At 37.2% G+C, this 14,396-nt stretch overlaps 2 protein-coding genes across 2 annotated transcripts; both read left to right on the top strand.

The window, feature by feature from the left end:
• The first annotated feature begins 927 nt into the window (after positions 1–927).
• LOC113282001 (mediator of RNA polymerase II transcription subunit 25-like) lies at positions 928–8,534 on the top strand. The gene is made up of 15 exons (XM_026530913.1): positions 928–1,320; positions 1,563–1,593; positions 1,750–1,813; positions 2,172–2,302; positions 2,625–2,825; positions 3,091–3,156; positions 3,687–3,894; positions 4,155–4,222; positions 4,347–5,177; positions 5,376–5,429; positions 5,625–5,653; positions 6,504–6,572; positions 6,693–6,777; positions 7,654–7,740; positions 7,869–8,534. Exons 1-15 carry the CDS (start codon positions 1,223–1,225, stop codon positions 8,262–8,264), a joined length of 2,418 nt encoding a protein of 805 aa, XP_026386698.1. The 5' UTR covers positions 928–1,222; the 3' UTR covers positions 8,265–8,534.
• Positions 8,535–9,344: 810 nt separating this feature from the next.
• LOC113279220 lies at positions 9,345–13,357 on the top strand. Its single transcript, XM_026527920.1, has 7 exons — positions 9,345–9,386; positions 9,899–10,234; positions 10,329–10,919; positions 12,264–12,409; positions 12,638–12,706; positions 12,832–12,994; positions 13,136–13,357. The coding sequence occupies exons 1-5, from the start codon at positions 9,345–9,347 to the stop codon at positions 12,654–12,656; spliced, it is 1,134 nt and encodes a 377-aa protein (XP_026383705.1). The 3' UTR covers positions 12,657–12,706; positions 12,832–12,994; positions 13,136–13,357.
• Positions 13,358–14,396: the final 1,039 nt, after the last annotated feature.

Genomic DNA, 14,396 nt, shown 5'->3' with positions numbered 1-14,396 from the left:
GCTTGGAGTCAAGTCTAATGGTTCAAGTAAAGCTATTACATATTTCTACGTTTTCCAAGCCATATTCCAAGATTCACTCTCGTTTTCATTTGGAATCTAGAGCATGCACATCGTTTATTGAAATGACGTCGCATTTGTCAAAATATATCAATCCATAACACCAAACGTCAATCCAATTCATGCTTTTAAGATAATAATAATTATTTGCACTACGTTATTTTACCTGATATAGTGGGTCCAACTGAAAATTAAATGGATGGTTAAGAGTGATCAGATGATTTCAGAAAATAAGAAACATGTAACAATGAGAAGAAAAAGATGCTTTTGTCAGAAACACAATGAATTTCGATATTAATAACGTTATCTAACCTTTCACATGCAAAACACGTCAATTGCATCTGTTAAGAGTCCTCAGAATTTTATCCCCAAGTTAGTGGATTAGGTGGATTAGGTATTACAGCTTGTTGCCTAGTTAAGTTGTCTTTTCCAGGACCGAGTCACTAGTCAAACTGTCTTTCCCAGGGACGAAGCCACATGGAGAAGTGAGTGTGCAATTACACCTCCTCAAATGTGAGCTCCCAAGTCCAATGTGAACTAATCTATCCTATTTTTAGTCACTTTAATCCTTTTGCACCCCTAAAATATGCGTTGATGCCTTGATGGGTAACTTGCCCAATCATTTCTGGAATCCTAGCTCCGCCCTGGTCTTTCCATTTAACATCTGCACAATTTTTCTTGTGGCTTTGGAAGTTTTCACCACTAGACTTGTATTCGGATAAACTATTGTTCCAACTTCTGACTTTTAAAATAAATAAAATGGTGGCCATTAAAATGCAAAACATTGCAATGTAATAATTTTATTTTATTTTACTACATTACGGCATGAAAGTTGAAAATGCCTAACTAAAATAGGGTGACTCACGACACATGAAATTCTTCCCAAAAAAATAAATAAAATGAAATTCTTCCATTCATAAAACCACGGTGTCAACCTAATATGTCAATTGATCCTTCTTCCCATTAAAACAAATGATATTCTATTACCTGTAAATTACTCGATCGAGCTCTTATAAAAACCCTAGAAATTTATGAATCCAATTCAATTCATTTCCACGGAAACTGAAAGTGACAAACAAATTATAGGTTAAGAAAATCATCATTACTACTTCCCCTCCCTCCATCACCAGCATCAGAAAAAAAAAAGCAAAATCAAAACAGTAGAATGGCAGAAAAACAGTTGATAATCGCCATTGAAGGAACTGCAGCTATGGGTCCATACTGGAATACTATTGTTACTGAGTACCTAGAAAAAATTATCAGGTTTATATATTATCAATTTTTCTTCGATTTTCCTTGTTTATTTTCACTTTTCGTCGAGATTTTCGACAAGGACTATAAGAAAAGACTGGGTTGCATCAATTTGCTGTTAATTAGGGTTTATTCATCTAATTTTCTAGGAATCGATATGTAACATGTTACATTAACTCTACTTGCAATTAACCTTTTTCATCTCTTGCATGAAGTTTTGTTTGTTGTTTAAACTTAGACTTGTCTTTCTGCAGGTGCTTTTGTGGGAATGACATGTCAGGACAGGTACGAATTGATGTTTGAAAGCAATATTTGTTTTGTATCTTGATGAAGATCAATTTCTTGTAAACAACTTGAATTATACAGTTTTGATTTGTGGCTTTACCAACCTCTAACTGAATTTGTACTGCATGCTCTCATACTCTTTATTTTGAACTACAGAAGCTTTCTGCCGCAAATACTGAGCTCTCCTTGGTCGTTTTTACTGTTCACGGATCTTATTGTGGTAGGCAAACCTTCTTGGAGAGTTTTGTTTCTAAAAGAACTTCTATGCCAACTTCGTCATTGTTGTTTTTGTCTCTGATTCCGAAGTTGATTTCTTAGGCTGATGATTTTGGTCAATAATAATTTGCATGTTCGATGACATATGCCAGCGTTTTGGATGTCTTTTGAATTCCATGCAAGATGTGTTTTTGCAGATTTTTGTTCGAGAAGATTATTGAGTAAACAAAGGGATCATCGATATCATTCTTTATCATTCAGCATGCTTGTTGAATGTTTGAATCTTTACTTTAGGTTAACAATATGCGACGTCTTTTTAACTTTTAATGATATTTGATCTTTTTTTTATCTTCTTTTCGTAGGTTGCTTGGTGCAAAGAAGTGGCTGGACGAGAGATGCAGATGTCTTCTTGCACTGGCTCTCTGCAGTACCCTTTAGCGGTGGTGGTTTTATTGATGCTGCGGTTGGGGAAGGGCTTGCCGAAGCACTAATGGTAGGCTATAGAGTTTTGTTTGTAGTTGTATTTTAAAAACCTTTTGGTATTCTCTCTACCTTAAATTCTTTTTATGGCGCATAATCATAATTTTTTTTTGGCGCGCTCTATATAATCTGTTTAAGTTCTTAGTCATCACTTTTTTAAGTGGAACCTTTGCCTTTAAGATTATCTGGAGATGTTTTACAAAGAATTGGAATGGGCAAGTGTTTTGAGTAAATGAAATTTTGTTTGGAAAGGGGACTTGGATATGTCATACTAGTTGGCGTGACAAGTTAATCTTGTTACATAACTTTATCCAAATGATTTATATTTAATCCAGATGTTCGCGTTGCCTCCGAATTCAAGCCAAAGCGTAGAAATGAACAAGCATTGCATTCTTGTGGCTGCCAGCAACCCTTACTCCTTGCCCACCCCAGTGTACCGCCCACAGATCCCAAATCTTGATCAGAGTGAAAACAAAGAAGTGACACCGGAAAGTTGTCTCGCAGATGCTGAAACAGTTGCAAAATCATTTGCTCAGGTAGTCTTCTTTTAGTTTACTTGGTTTTAAAGTGCCCTTGTCTTTCAGCTACTGATAGTCAGCATGTTGATATAGCAGCATTACATTTCTAAATAAGTGTTACAAAATTGTGTGATGTACGTTCATTCTCACTTTCAGAAGAAAGCACTCTTGGCGACTCATTGTTTAATATAATAAACCATGATTTATGCATATGAATTGTGTGTTTGTTGGGAAAATTATTTATTCGGCCTCTGACGTGTCAAATTCATGTGTCTATTTGCAGTGCTCAGTTTCTTTGTCAGTGATTTCTCCAAGGCAGCTCCCAAAACTCAGAGGAATATATAATGCGGTACGTATTACTCCGAGTGAGTGTATTTTCGAACATTTTCCAACTTCTGCAGCCTTAACACAAACTACTGTTAAATTTTGCAAAGTTTCTGCTGTGCTTTAATCTGCACATATCAAGTCTTCTTTCCATTTAGGAGAGGCAAAGAAAAAGGAAACAAAAAAGATACAGAGGTTGCATCATGAAAAACACTCCTTACCATTTCGCGTTATTTTCTTGGTTTTCTTTTATTTACATTGATGCAGGGTTAGTCGTTTGTTCATTACGTGGACTTACAGATTCCAATTTCAAATAAACTTGTTGCTTGGCATTTTAATGATTTTTCTGCTGAACTCAATTTTATTGAGTCATTATTTAACAAGAGAAACATATATATGGACTCCTTAAGTATAACCTTTGCATAGATACAAGAATTTCCGTATTTCTTTTCAGCATGTTTAACATCATAAGTACATACCTCATATGTGAAAAAGGGAGTATGAAGAATCCTGGTCATGCTGGTGAGCTGTTAATATAATTATATGTCTATACAGGGCAAGCGAAACCCACGAGCAGCAGAGCCAGTTATCGATGTTAAGAACTCTTATTATCTTGTTCTTCTCTCTGAACATTTCATGGAGGCTCGTGCAGCCCTAAGCCGCTCTGGAATAACAAACATGCCCTCAAATCAAGGTCCTCTAAAGATGGACACATCCTCGGTTCCCTCTGTTTCAGGGCCTCTTCCTACTTCAATCCCTCCAGGTTTGTTTTATTTGATTTTTATTATATATTTTTGGCCCGTGTCTATGCAGTTTATGCGTCATTGTGGTCCAAAATTATACCTGAGTCAATTTGTTTTGTCAGTTGAACTTAGACAGTGGTAGTCTGGGTCCTTTTACATCTTGTTTGTAGATGATTGATACAGGCTTGTGATATTTTTGAGTCAAGTATTCTGTGTACCCGAATTAGAGGGTTGATTTCGTTGCTGCATGCTCCTTTTTATATGCTGTTTTTTTTCCCAGTAAATGGGTCAATGATGAGTCGCCAATCAATTCCTGTTGGAAGTACCGTGCCGGCAACAGTAAAAGTGGTACATCACAAACCATCCATTCCATTTCGACTTGAGTTGTGGTTGGAAAATTTGCTGATCTATAAGTTACAGCTCTTCATATCTATTCTTCCAAGTGAGCTCATTACCTCAAATTTATTTTCAGGAGCCAAACACGATACCTTCATCAGCTTTTCCCCATCCCCCCTCTGTTCCTTATGGTCCTTCTCAGGGCATCACAAGCTTGCAGTCTTCTCCACCATCGTCCACTTCTCAAGAGATCACAAACAATGATAATGTTCAGGAATTTAAGCCTATGGTTGGTGGCCTATCCCAACCATTGCGTCCAACAGGCCCTGCTGCAGCAAATGTGAACATTTTGAACAACCTCTCTCAAGTACGGCAGGCTATGAACTCTGCAAATTCTATGGGTCTTCAAACGATGGGTGCAACTCCAATGGCCATGCATATGTCAAACATGATATCTAGTGGAATGGCATCAACTGCTTTGTCTCCTGCACAAAATGTATTCTCACCTGGTCAGTCTGGTAGTAACACTGCATTGTCTGGATCTGGGTCATTGGTTGGCAACACACAGATCGCACAAAACACAACGCTAGGTGGATTCTCCTCAGCTACGTCTAATATGTCTGTAAACCCAAACCATGGGATGTCACAGCCAATGGCCAATCTTCAAGGACCTGTTAGTTTGGGACAGTCAGCAGCTGGTATTAACCAAGGAAGTCTTACAGGGGGACAGATAGGTCAAGCCGGAATTGGTATGAACCAGAACATTATGAGTAATGGACTAGGTCAACCAGGTGTTTCTGCTGGGAGTGGGACAATGATTCCCACTCCTGGAGTACCTCAGCAAGTACAAGCAGGAATCCAGCCTCTCAGTGTAGCTAACACTTCCACTGCAAACATGCCAGCACAACAGACATCTGGAGCTATGCAGTCAGCACCTGGGCCTGATAAATATGTGAAAGTCTGGGAAGTAAGTATTTGTCTTTCGTCGTCGTAGATTATATAAATGGTTCTTTTTGGACTACTGGATGTAGAGTATGTTAGGAATTCAAAAGACACCTTTTGCTGTTTTATCCTTGATTAGTAAATAACTTCTGTTTTGTTATCATTTATAATGGCTATCTATAGGGTATGGTTATGCTAACTCCAGTCTTTATTGTGTGGGCAGGGAGCCCTATCTGGACAGAGACAAGGACAACCTGTGTTTATCACCAAACTCGAAGTACGATTTATGGCACAAAAAGATATATCTTTGCTGCTCTTTTCTTGTCATTTATTTAATGTTCATTGGAGATGTTTCTTCTTCTTTTTGCTGGGTTTATGTTATATGCATAGTGGGTAGCTGACTTTAGTATGTTGGCAGTAATCAAGAGTTCCAAATTTTCATCCTCCTGAATTTCTTTTATCTGTGTGGCAGGGATACAGGAGTGCATCCGCATCAGAGACGTAAGTCTAGAAGCATAATCCACTTTATCATATTAGTATAATGCCAAATGGTTACATTGTTGAAATGAAATCAGTTCCCGCCCTTCGAGTTTGATTTAGATATCGTTCAGTTCTTAACAAGGATCGTATCGTCCTCATGACCTGCAACATCCTGATACATAGTTAACCCTTTGTTGATTGGTGCTCGATAATCTGATAAGTTATTCTAGTCCCATCTTAATTCAGTTAGTGATTTATTTCTTCAGACATAATAAATTTTGCCAGTCCTGACCTTAAGATAGTGCTTTTGCTCTATAATTTAATGTAAGAAATGCATGCTTATTTATTTAGGAAGTGGTATCTATAGGAAATCCCTTAAATCAATATCCTGTTCTCATCTTTCTTGCATCAAATACATGTACTGTAGGATAATTACTCGTACAGAATTTTTCGTTGAGAATCGCTTGTACAAAATTTGAAAAACATTATCAAACAAGTTGAGTAACTCAAGTAACTCATATATAAGATGGATACCTTTGGAGAACATAAAGGTAGAGTCTGGTTATCAGCGCATAGATAACCCTACATAGATAACTCAAGTAACTCATATTATATTTTATATGTAAAATGTGCATAGATAACCCTACATTTGCTTTTATCAGCGCCACAAAGGTATCAAAAAATAAAAATGACATACATTTTAACACCACTTTGCATGTGCTATATTGGTGATAGGAGCTTATATTCACCATTTTAAGACATGATATCTTATTTAGTAGGATACAAATGGATAATCATACTATTTTTTGCCATCTGGTATTTTCTCCAGGATCCTTATAATTAATTGGCATTCTATTTGTCATCTTCTCAGGCTTGCAGCGGACTGGCCAATGATGATGCAAATAGTTCGGCTTATTTCTCAGGATCACATGCATAACAAGTACTTCCTAACTGCCGGCTTTATTAGAACATCTATTGTAAATTGTAAATTTGGTGATTATATTTCTCACACGAGCACAAATTTTGTCCTGATAAGCTGATCTTATGTCTTTAATTCTAGGCAGTATGTGGGCAAGGCAGATTTTCTTGTTTTTCGGGCTTTGAATCAACATGGATTTCTGGGACAGCTACAAGAAAAGAAACTCGTGAGTCCACTTGATGCTCGGTTATCTTTTTATTGGTCTGTTTCTTTATTAGGTTTTGGATATTCTGTTTTACATTGACAAAATTGGTATTAGTTGGTTCACTCTGAATTGTCTCTTAACCTCTATATTCTCCCGCATCCATGTTGCTTCCACTTTTGATGGATTGGAGCCAGTGGAATAGCAGATTCCATACCGTTACGATACTTGCCACAGATTGAAGCTGCTATCTCGTCTTAAGTTCTTAATAGTTAAACCTACAGCTGATGCGCAGAACTTCAACGTTGATGTTATGTGTAGAAGTCTCTGTACTTCGCCTAAAAAATGTGTAGAAGTCTCTGTACTTCGCCTACATGTGTTAGAATATTGTTGCAGCAGTTCCCAGTTGGAAGGTCATTAGTAATGTCTCTTTCTTTTTATACCAAAATGTAGGTTTCCTCAGTCCGAGAAGTGAAAATGTAGGTTTCCTTAGTCCGAGAAGTGAAAAAAGAGTGAGAGACACGTTCAAACAGATCATCCTTCATAGGATAGTACTACCAGTCAGAATAATATCTATCATGTCAGTCAGCAACTTCCTAAATTGTTCCAGCGGTAGTCATCAAATACGAATCATTGGTAGAAATAAGTCATGCATTTTCCAACTGAAATGAATTGATTTGTTGTTCCAGTGCTCTCATGTATAGAAACACATTAAAATTGTTGAATTACATATTTATATGAAGAAGAGAGGGTTATGTAGCAGGTCCTTAGTGAAACCTTGCATTATACATCACAGTTTTTATCTTCTTCAAGATCGACCATGCCCACAGATCTTGTCATAATTGGAAAATCTGTTATCAGCTTTCGAAAGTGGAGTGTCATAACTGCTTGTGATTTCAGTGTGCAGTTATCCAGCTACCCTCACAGACATTGCTGTTGTCTGTTTCTGACAAGGCCAGCCGTTTAATTGGAATGCTTTTTCCCGGGGTGAGTTGTTGGCATTATTTTCACCATCTAATAGCCATTGCATGCAACCTTTATCTATTTTTGTTGCGCTGTCCATTATGATTTCAAGAATGTATGTAGTTATTTTATGTTTTCCTGATGGTAACCAGGATATGGTTGTGTTTAAGCCACAACCACCTACCCAGCAGCAGCAGCAACAATTGCAGCAGCAGCAGCAACAGCAACAACAACAACATCCTCAGCTGCAGCAGCAGCATCAGCAACAGCAACAGCAACAGCAACAGCAACAGCAGCAGCAGCAGCAGCAGCAGCAACAACAGCAACACCCGCAGCTTCAGCAGCAGCAACACCCGCAGCTTCAGCAGCAGCAACACCCGCAGCTTCAACAACAACAACCACAAGCACAACAACAACAACAACAAATGGTTGGTGGAGGGGTTGGTCAAGGATATGGTCAAGGTCCAAACAGGTCACAGTTAATGTCTCAGGGACAGGTTCCATCCCAAGGCCCATCTAGCATGTCTGGTGGCGGTTTTTTATCATGAAATGGTGTTCTTCACATTGATAAGTATGATCAAAGTAAGTCGGTCACAAAAGGTATATAGATAAAGATACAGACATACAACATGTTTGTTTTCAACTCTATTTGGACAGTGGTCACTGCATAGTGATCTACCACTACTTGTTGAAAGTGCCACAATCTTATTGCCTCTTGAATGGATGTTTGTTCCTACTACTCTCTAGTGGTTTCAAGTTTTTGTTTATGTAATTATCACGTGACAGTATGACCCTCTTAAAATTGAAAAATTCCATCACTGCTGCCTCCCTATTCCGGAATCTCTTAAACTGCTCATCTGAATCATCTTAGTTCCATGTACGCCTTGGTTATTAATCGGAAATAGTTGAATAGTGGCAGCTTTATGAGCAAGTTGATAAAGTATAAATTTTGATAGAGTAAGGATGTTGGTCGAAAAGAATCAAATACTGGTTTCCTTGGTAAGGCTCGGGTTACTTTTCTGATGGTGCTCTTGCTGTAATCCTGTGCAAGGCTCGGGTTACTTTTGAAAAGTAACTTCGTTTGAATTTTGTTGATGCTGGTGGTGAAATTGGATTTGTTCACCATTTTATGGAGTCAAAGTAGGTATTGCAGTGTGAGAAAGGTTATAGAAAATTTAATACGGCCAAGTTTTGTAGGGTTTGTAATGCTCAAACGGATACTTATAGAGTCGGTTTGACGAAAACCAGGCGATTAGTCAAACACAAAAGTCAACCCTAGTCAAACTTCAATTCCTGATCAATTTCTTTTGAATCTCTGTTCTTCTTCCTTATCTTCTTCATTGATTGTAGCCTGATTGATCTTTTCTTCTTCCCTTTTCCCCTTTTGTTTTCCCTTTTAGTCCTTTCTTGTCCATCCTTATCCTTCTGTTTTAGTTTAATCTAATTTTAAAAATTCCCTTCTTTTGATGTGTTAGAATCTGTCGATTTTTAAATTCTCTTACCCAGTTTTTAGTTGTTTGCTTCTGATTCATTGATGGCTACTTTTAATGTGGGTTTTTGTTTTCTTTCAACTTTTTACAGAATTATGCAGTACTGAAGACGTGTTGTCTGCATCAGTGATTACAACAATGTCTCTTACCCTCAGTTGGCTCAAGTTTCATTGGTTACAGGTCTGTTTGCTTATCTTCTGTGCAGTGGTGCATCTTTATTATCCTATTATGGGGTTTATGTTATTACTGGATACCTGAGATTTTAAGATTGGTTTTGCCTACTTTAACTATCAGTATCATCAACCTTGTACTATTGCTTCAACACCTGGTACAAACTTATATTGTTCACCTTCTCTTATTTCAATACCTTTCCATGTCTATCATCGACATACTGTTTGTACAACTCACCCACCTACTGTCTGTGCTTTGAAATCTTATCCTCTTATACTATAAATACTGCACAAACCATTGTTTTCTTTTTATCCAACTATCTGCTTCTTATTTTCCGTCTTCTGCTAATGTCTGATAATATTCAACACATTTCTCAACATATGGAGGGTATTTCTATATGAAATACTCCTTCTAAAGCCAGAGTAGTTGCTCTCTCAACTACTGCTCTTTCTCAAGCCCTCAAAGACTCGGAATTTTATTTAGCTAGTAAGCTTTATGCTCCTGGTATTATGTTGTGGCAGAGTGCAGAAAAAGCTGCTAAGTTTATTTGGCCTCATCTTAAGCGTAATAATAGTTGGCAACTAATGGTTAGAGCTCTTGATCCTAATATATTTGCTATTAGATTTTACAGCACTGAAGATAAAGAAGCAATTTTGTTTGGTGGTGCTTGGAATTTGGATGATTATCTAATAGTACTTAGAGATTGCCATCCTTCTTACCCTTATCAACAGATGAACTTCGACACCTCTCCTTTCTGGTTGGAATTTAAAAATCTTCTCCCTGAATTCACTTACCCAGAAATTTTAAGGCTTTTTGCTGATATTGTTGTGGAAACAATTGTTGTTGAACCAGATGGGGTTCATCCAACGACTTCTACAAAATTTAGAGCTATGATACAAATGAATGTTAACTCACCGATGCTGAAAGGTATGCATGCTGCTAATGCTGCAGGTGTTTCTCGCTGAGTGGGATTTTTTTTTTGAGAAGCAGCCTTACAAACTCTGTCCAGCATGCCGAGTACCAAATCATGATTCTGATAAGTGTAATGATCGACGGACTAGACGTATCAATACGGAGAGCGCCATAAGGAATCTTGGCCCTGCTGTTGAACAAATAGTTTTGCCCGTTCGAAATCCAGAAGAGCTTGCTAATCTGTATATGCAACATGGTCATCAACGAAGATCTAATCTTAGAGAGCCAGTTTCTTTTGAGTCTGGGCCGCTTGATGGTATGCTTTTGTCCTACTTTACAACTATCGATTCGCAATCGAACTCTTATCTTGCACCAGCTGATAGAGCATTACCACATCAGAATTTATACATGCCTATTTCAAGCACTGCTTCTATCAACCGTACCTTTATCCGTCGTAAAAGATGTCGAAATCTTAGTAATGTGGTAGTTTCTGACGATGAGTCTAACCAAGCTTCTATGAGTCAGCCTAGAAATGAAGATAATGCCAATGTTAACTTTGAGCCAGCTACCTCAAACATTGCTGCTACAAGACATCTACTGAATCGTACTATCACTGATGATGGACAACAGGTGCCTTTCTATAACCCTTTTAAAAATACTCTTGCTTTTCTTTATTTACTTTTTATCAGTACTACTTGTTTTTGTTTTCTAATTTCCACCATGAAAATTCTCTCTTGGAATTGCCAAGGTTTTTGCAATCCTTCTACTAGGGATTACATGCATTTTTGTATTAACAATCATAACCCAGATATCTTATTTCTTTCGGAAACGAAAAATCAGCATTCTGCTATGCATTTCTACATGCAACAGTTTAAGTATCCTAATGTTTGGTATGCTTCGTCAGTTGGTCTGTCTGGTGGTATTTTACTGGCATGGAAACAAGGCATTGATCTTAACATAATGCATACAACTAGACACACAATTCATGCATTAGTCTACACTCATTCGCATCATTCAGATATTTTGTTAACTTGTATGTATGAGGCTCGAGATTCTGTAGAAAATCAAGAACAATGGAGTTATCTTTTAGAAATGCAGCCTCATGTAGATCTTCCTTGGTTACTTATTGGAGATTTAAATTTCACCATGTCTGATTCAGAAACAATTTCTTCTCATGGTTCACATCATCAACACTCTCGCATTATTAGGCCTATTATCCAGCAACTAGGCTTAATTGACTTGGGTTTTTCTGGTCAGCCAACTACTTGGTCGAATAACAGATCAGATAGTGAGTATACTGCTTCTAGACTCGATAGAGTTATGGTTAACACTTTATGGTTGAACAATTACTCTACGGCTTTTTTACAACATCTCCCTCCTATAGCTTCGGATCACTCACCCATTTTGTTATCCACTTCTCCTGAATTAGGACACAGAAATAGCCCTTTTCGTTTGTACAGATGTTGGTTATCTCATTCTTCATGCTCTGACATCATAAATGGTAGTTGGTCGCAAACTTTTTTAGGATCACCATCCAATCAGTTTACTTCTAAACTAAAATTTACTAAACATCAGCTCCTGTTATGGAAGAAACACTCCTTTGGAAATATAGAATCTAATATTCAAAACCTTAATCATCAGCTTAGTGTTTGTTATAACCAGAACCTTCCAACCAATCACCCAGATGTTTGTATCCTAACTAATAATCTTCAACATTGGTTACATATTCAAAAGGATTATTACAGACAAAAAGCAGGAATTCATTCTTATGATGCTGATAGAAATACCTCATTTTTCCACTCTCAAGAAAACTACAACAAGAAGAAAAATCAGATCTCAGCAATTAAGAATTCTTTAGGAATTTGGTATGATAACAAAGAATACATGGAGAATATTCTTCTGCAACATTTCTCTACTATAACAACTTCTTCTAAACCCAACTCGGATAATTCTTTGTTGTCTAATATATCACAGATGCAGACAATGACAATCTTCTTAGAGTTCTTTCAGCAGAAGAGATCAAAGATGTTGTATTCCAGATCAAGCCATGGGCTTCTCCAGGAAATGATGGTTTTCAAGCAGGGTTTTATCAACATTGCTGGACTACTGTGGGTGCTGAGGTAATATCAATGGTTCAACACTTTTTCATTCATAAGTTTATGTTGAAAGAGATTAACCGTACTTTTCAAGTTTCATACCCAAAATACCACACCCACAATCCCCTAGTGATTACAGGCCTATCAGCCTGTGCAATGTTAGTTATAAGATTATTTCAAAACTGATTGCCAATCGACTGAAACCTCTATTACCAGATATCATTTCCCCGACCCAATGTGCTTTTGTTGCAGGTCGACATATTCAGAATAATATCATCATGGCTCATGAACTTGTCCATACAATGAAACAAAAAAGAAAAGGTAAAACTTCATATATTGAACTTAAATTGGATATGTCGAAGGCATTCGACAGACTCGAATGTCCTTTTATGTTTGATATTCTTCGGTCTCTTGGTTTTCATGAGGACTGGATTCATCTTGTGCAGCAGTGTATTACTACTTCAAGTATTTCACTTCTTATTAATGGATGTCCTTCAACTTCTTTCACTCCTTCTCGTGGGATGCGACAAGGTGACCCTTTGTCGCCTTACCTTTTTCTCTTTGTTATGGAAGCTTTTTCAAGGATCATACATTCTCAGATTATACAAGGTAATTTAAAAGGAATAAAGGTTGTGAAAAACTCTTTAGAAGTTAGCCATCTATTTTTCGCCGATGACTGTTTACTTTTCTTAGAAGCTTCTCCATCGCAGCTTAGACATTTTCAGGATGTTCTTAATCAATTTAGCTCAGCTTCTGGCCAGGTTATCAATCTGCAGAAATCGATAATTTTTCAGTAAAAATGTCTCCCCTACTAAAAGAAGTCAGTTCTCAAACATTCTTCAGATGAAGGCAATGGGACTTGGTGAAAAATATTTGGGCATTCCACTTCAGATGCATCGCTCAAGAACCCAAAATTGTAAACCTATAGTGGATCACATGAATACAAGACTTCAAGGATGGAGTAGCAAGATCATAAATCAAGCTTGTAAGACCACACACCTTAATTCTGTTTTGAGTACCATGAGTTCTTATCATATGCAAGTTCTTAGAATTCCAGATTCAACTATTCAAGAAATGAATCGAATACAACGGAACTATTGGTGGAATAATTCTTTTGGTCATAATAGTAGACATTTCATTAACTGGAATAACATGAAACTGCCTAAAAGATTCGGAGGACTAGGATTAAAACATTTAACTCATTATAACTCTGCAATGTTAGCGAAATTAGCCTGGAATGTGATTCATAACTCAACAGAACCTTATGCTCAACTGTTAAAAGCCAAATATTTCCCGTACCATGATCTGAAGTATGAACCTCCTCCGGTTCATAATAATTCTAGTTGGATATGGCAGAGTATTGCTCATGGGGTTCAAATTGTTCAGCAATTAAGTAAATGGCAGGTTGGTAGAGGTGATACCATTAACATCTGGAAACATAACTGGACTCCAAGTGAATCAGGGGCTTTATATAATTGGGATGAGTTAAATACTAATGATATTCAATGGGTGTCTCAGTTAATGATTTCAGGTACTTCTCAGTGGGATATTCCTCTTTTGCATAAACTCTTTACAACTACTCAGGTAAACTCTATTTTAACCATTCCAATAGATCTGCAGTTTGAAGATACTTTAGTATGGCCTCTCACATCAATCGGTAAATTTACAACAAGATATACTTATAACCATTTATGTAATGTTCATTCAACACCTTCAGCTTATTCTTTCAATACCAATTTCTGGCTCAAGTTTTGGAAATTACACATTTCATATAAACTGCAGATTTTCCCGTGGGAACTCATTCACAATTTTTTACCTGTTAGAGCTAACTTGCATCATACTGATATAGTTGAAAGAAGTTGCATTCTCTGTAATGCGTCTCATATTGAAGATATCAACCATTTTTTCTTTGGCTGTGATTTTGCAAAAGCTATATGGAGAATTTGTCTACCTCAGCATTGTCATTGTATTTATCAATTTCAAACTCTGAATGACTGGTTTGCTTCTTGGA

Source organism: Papaver somniferum, chromosome 5 (assembly GCF_003573695.1).
Source record: "Papaver somniferum cultivar HN1 chromosome 5, ASM357369v1, whole genome shotgun sequence".
NCBI lineage: Eukaryota > Viridiplantae > Streptophyta > Magnoliopsida > Ranunculales > Papaveraceae > Papaver > Papaver somniferum.
This window is presented reverse-complemented; position numbering and strand designations above follow the sequence as displayed.

What these genes read in the sequence shown, in the direction of transcription:
- LOC113282001 (XM_026530913.1), top strand. Translation starts at nt 1,223, where the DNA reads ATGGCAGAAAAACAGTTGATAATCGCCATTGAAGGAACTGCAGCTATG. An exon ending in TCCTACTTCAATCCCTCCAG is followed by an intron (nt 3,895 to 4,154) that starts GTTTGTTTTATT and finishes TTTTTTTCCCAG; the next exon opens with TAAATGGGTCAATGATGAGT. An exon ending in AGTGCATCCGCATCAGAGAC is followed by an intron (nt 5,654 to 6,503) that starts GTAAGTCTAGAA and finishes TCATCTTCTCAG; the next exon opens with GCTTGCAGCGGACTGGCCAA.
- LOC113279220 (XM_026527920.1), top strand. Translation starts at nt 9,345, where the DNA reads ATGTCTCTTACCCTCAGTTGGCTCAAGTTTCATTGGTTACAG. An exon ending in TCAAGTTTCATTGGTTACAG is followed by an intron (nt 9,387 to 9,898) that starts GTCTGTTTGCTT and finishes ATGTTGTGGCAG; the next exon opens with AGTGCAGAAAAAGCTGCTAA. An exon ending in TTGTTGTTGAACCAGATGGG is followed by an intron (nt 10,235 to 10,328) that starts GTTCATCCAACG and finishes CTAATGCTGCAG; the next exon opens with GTGTTTCTCGCTGAGTGGGA.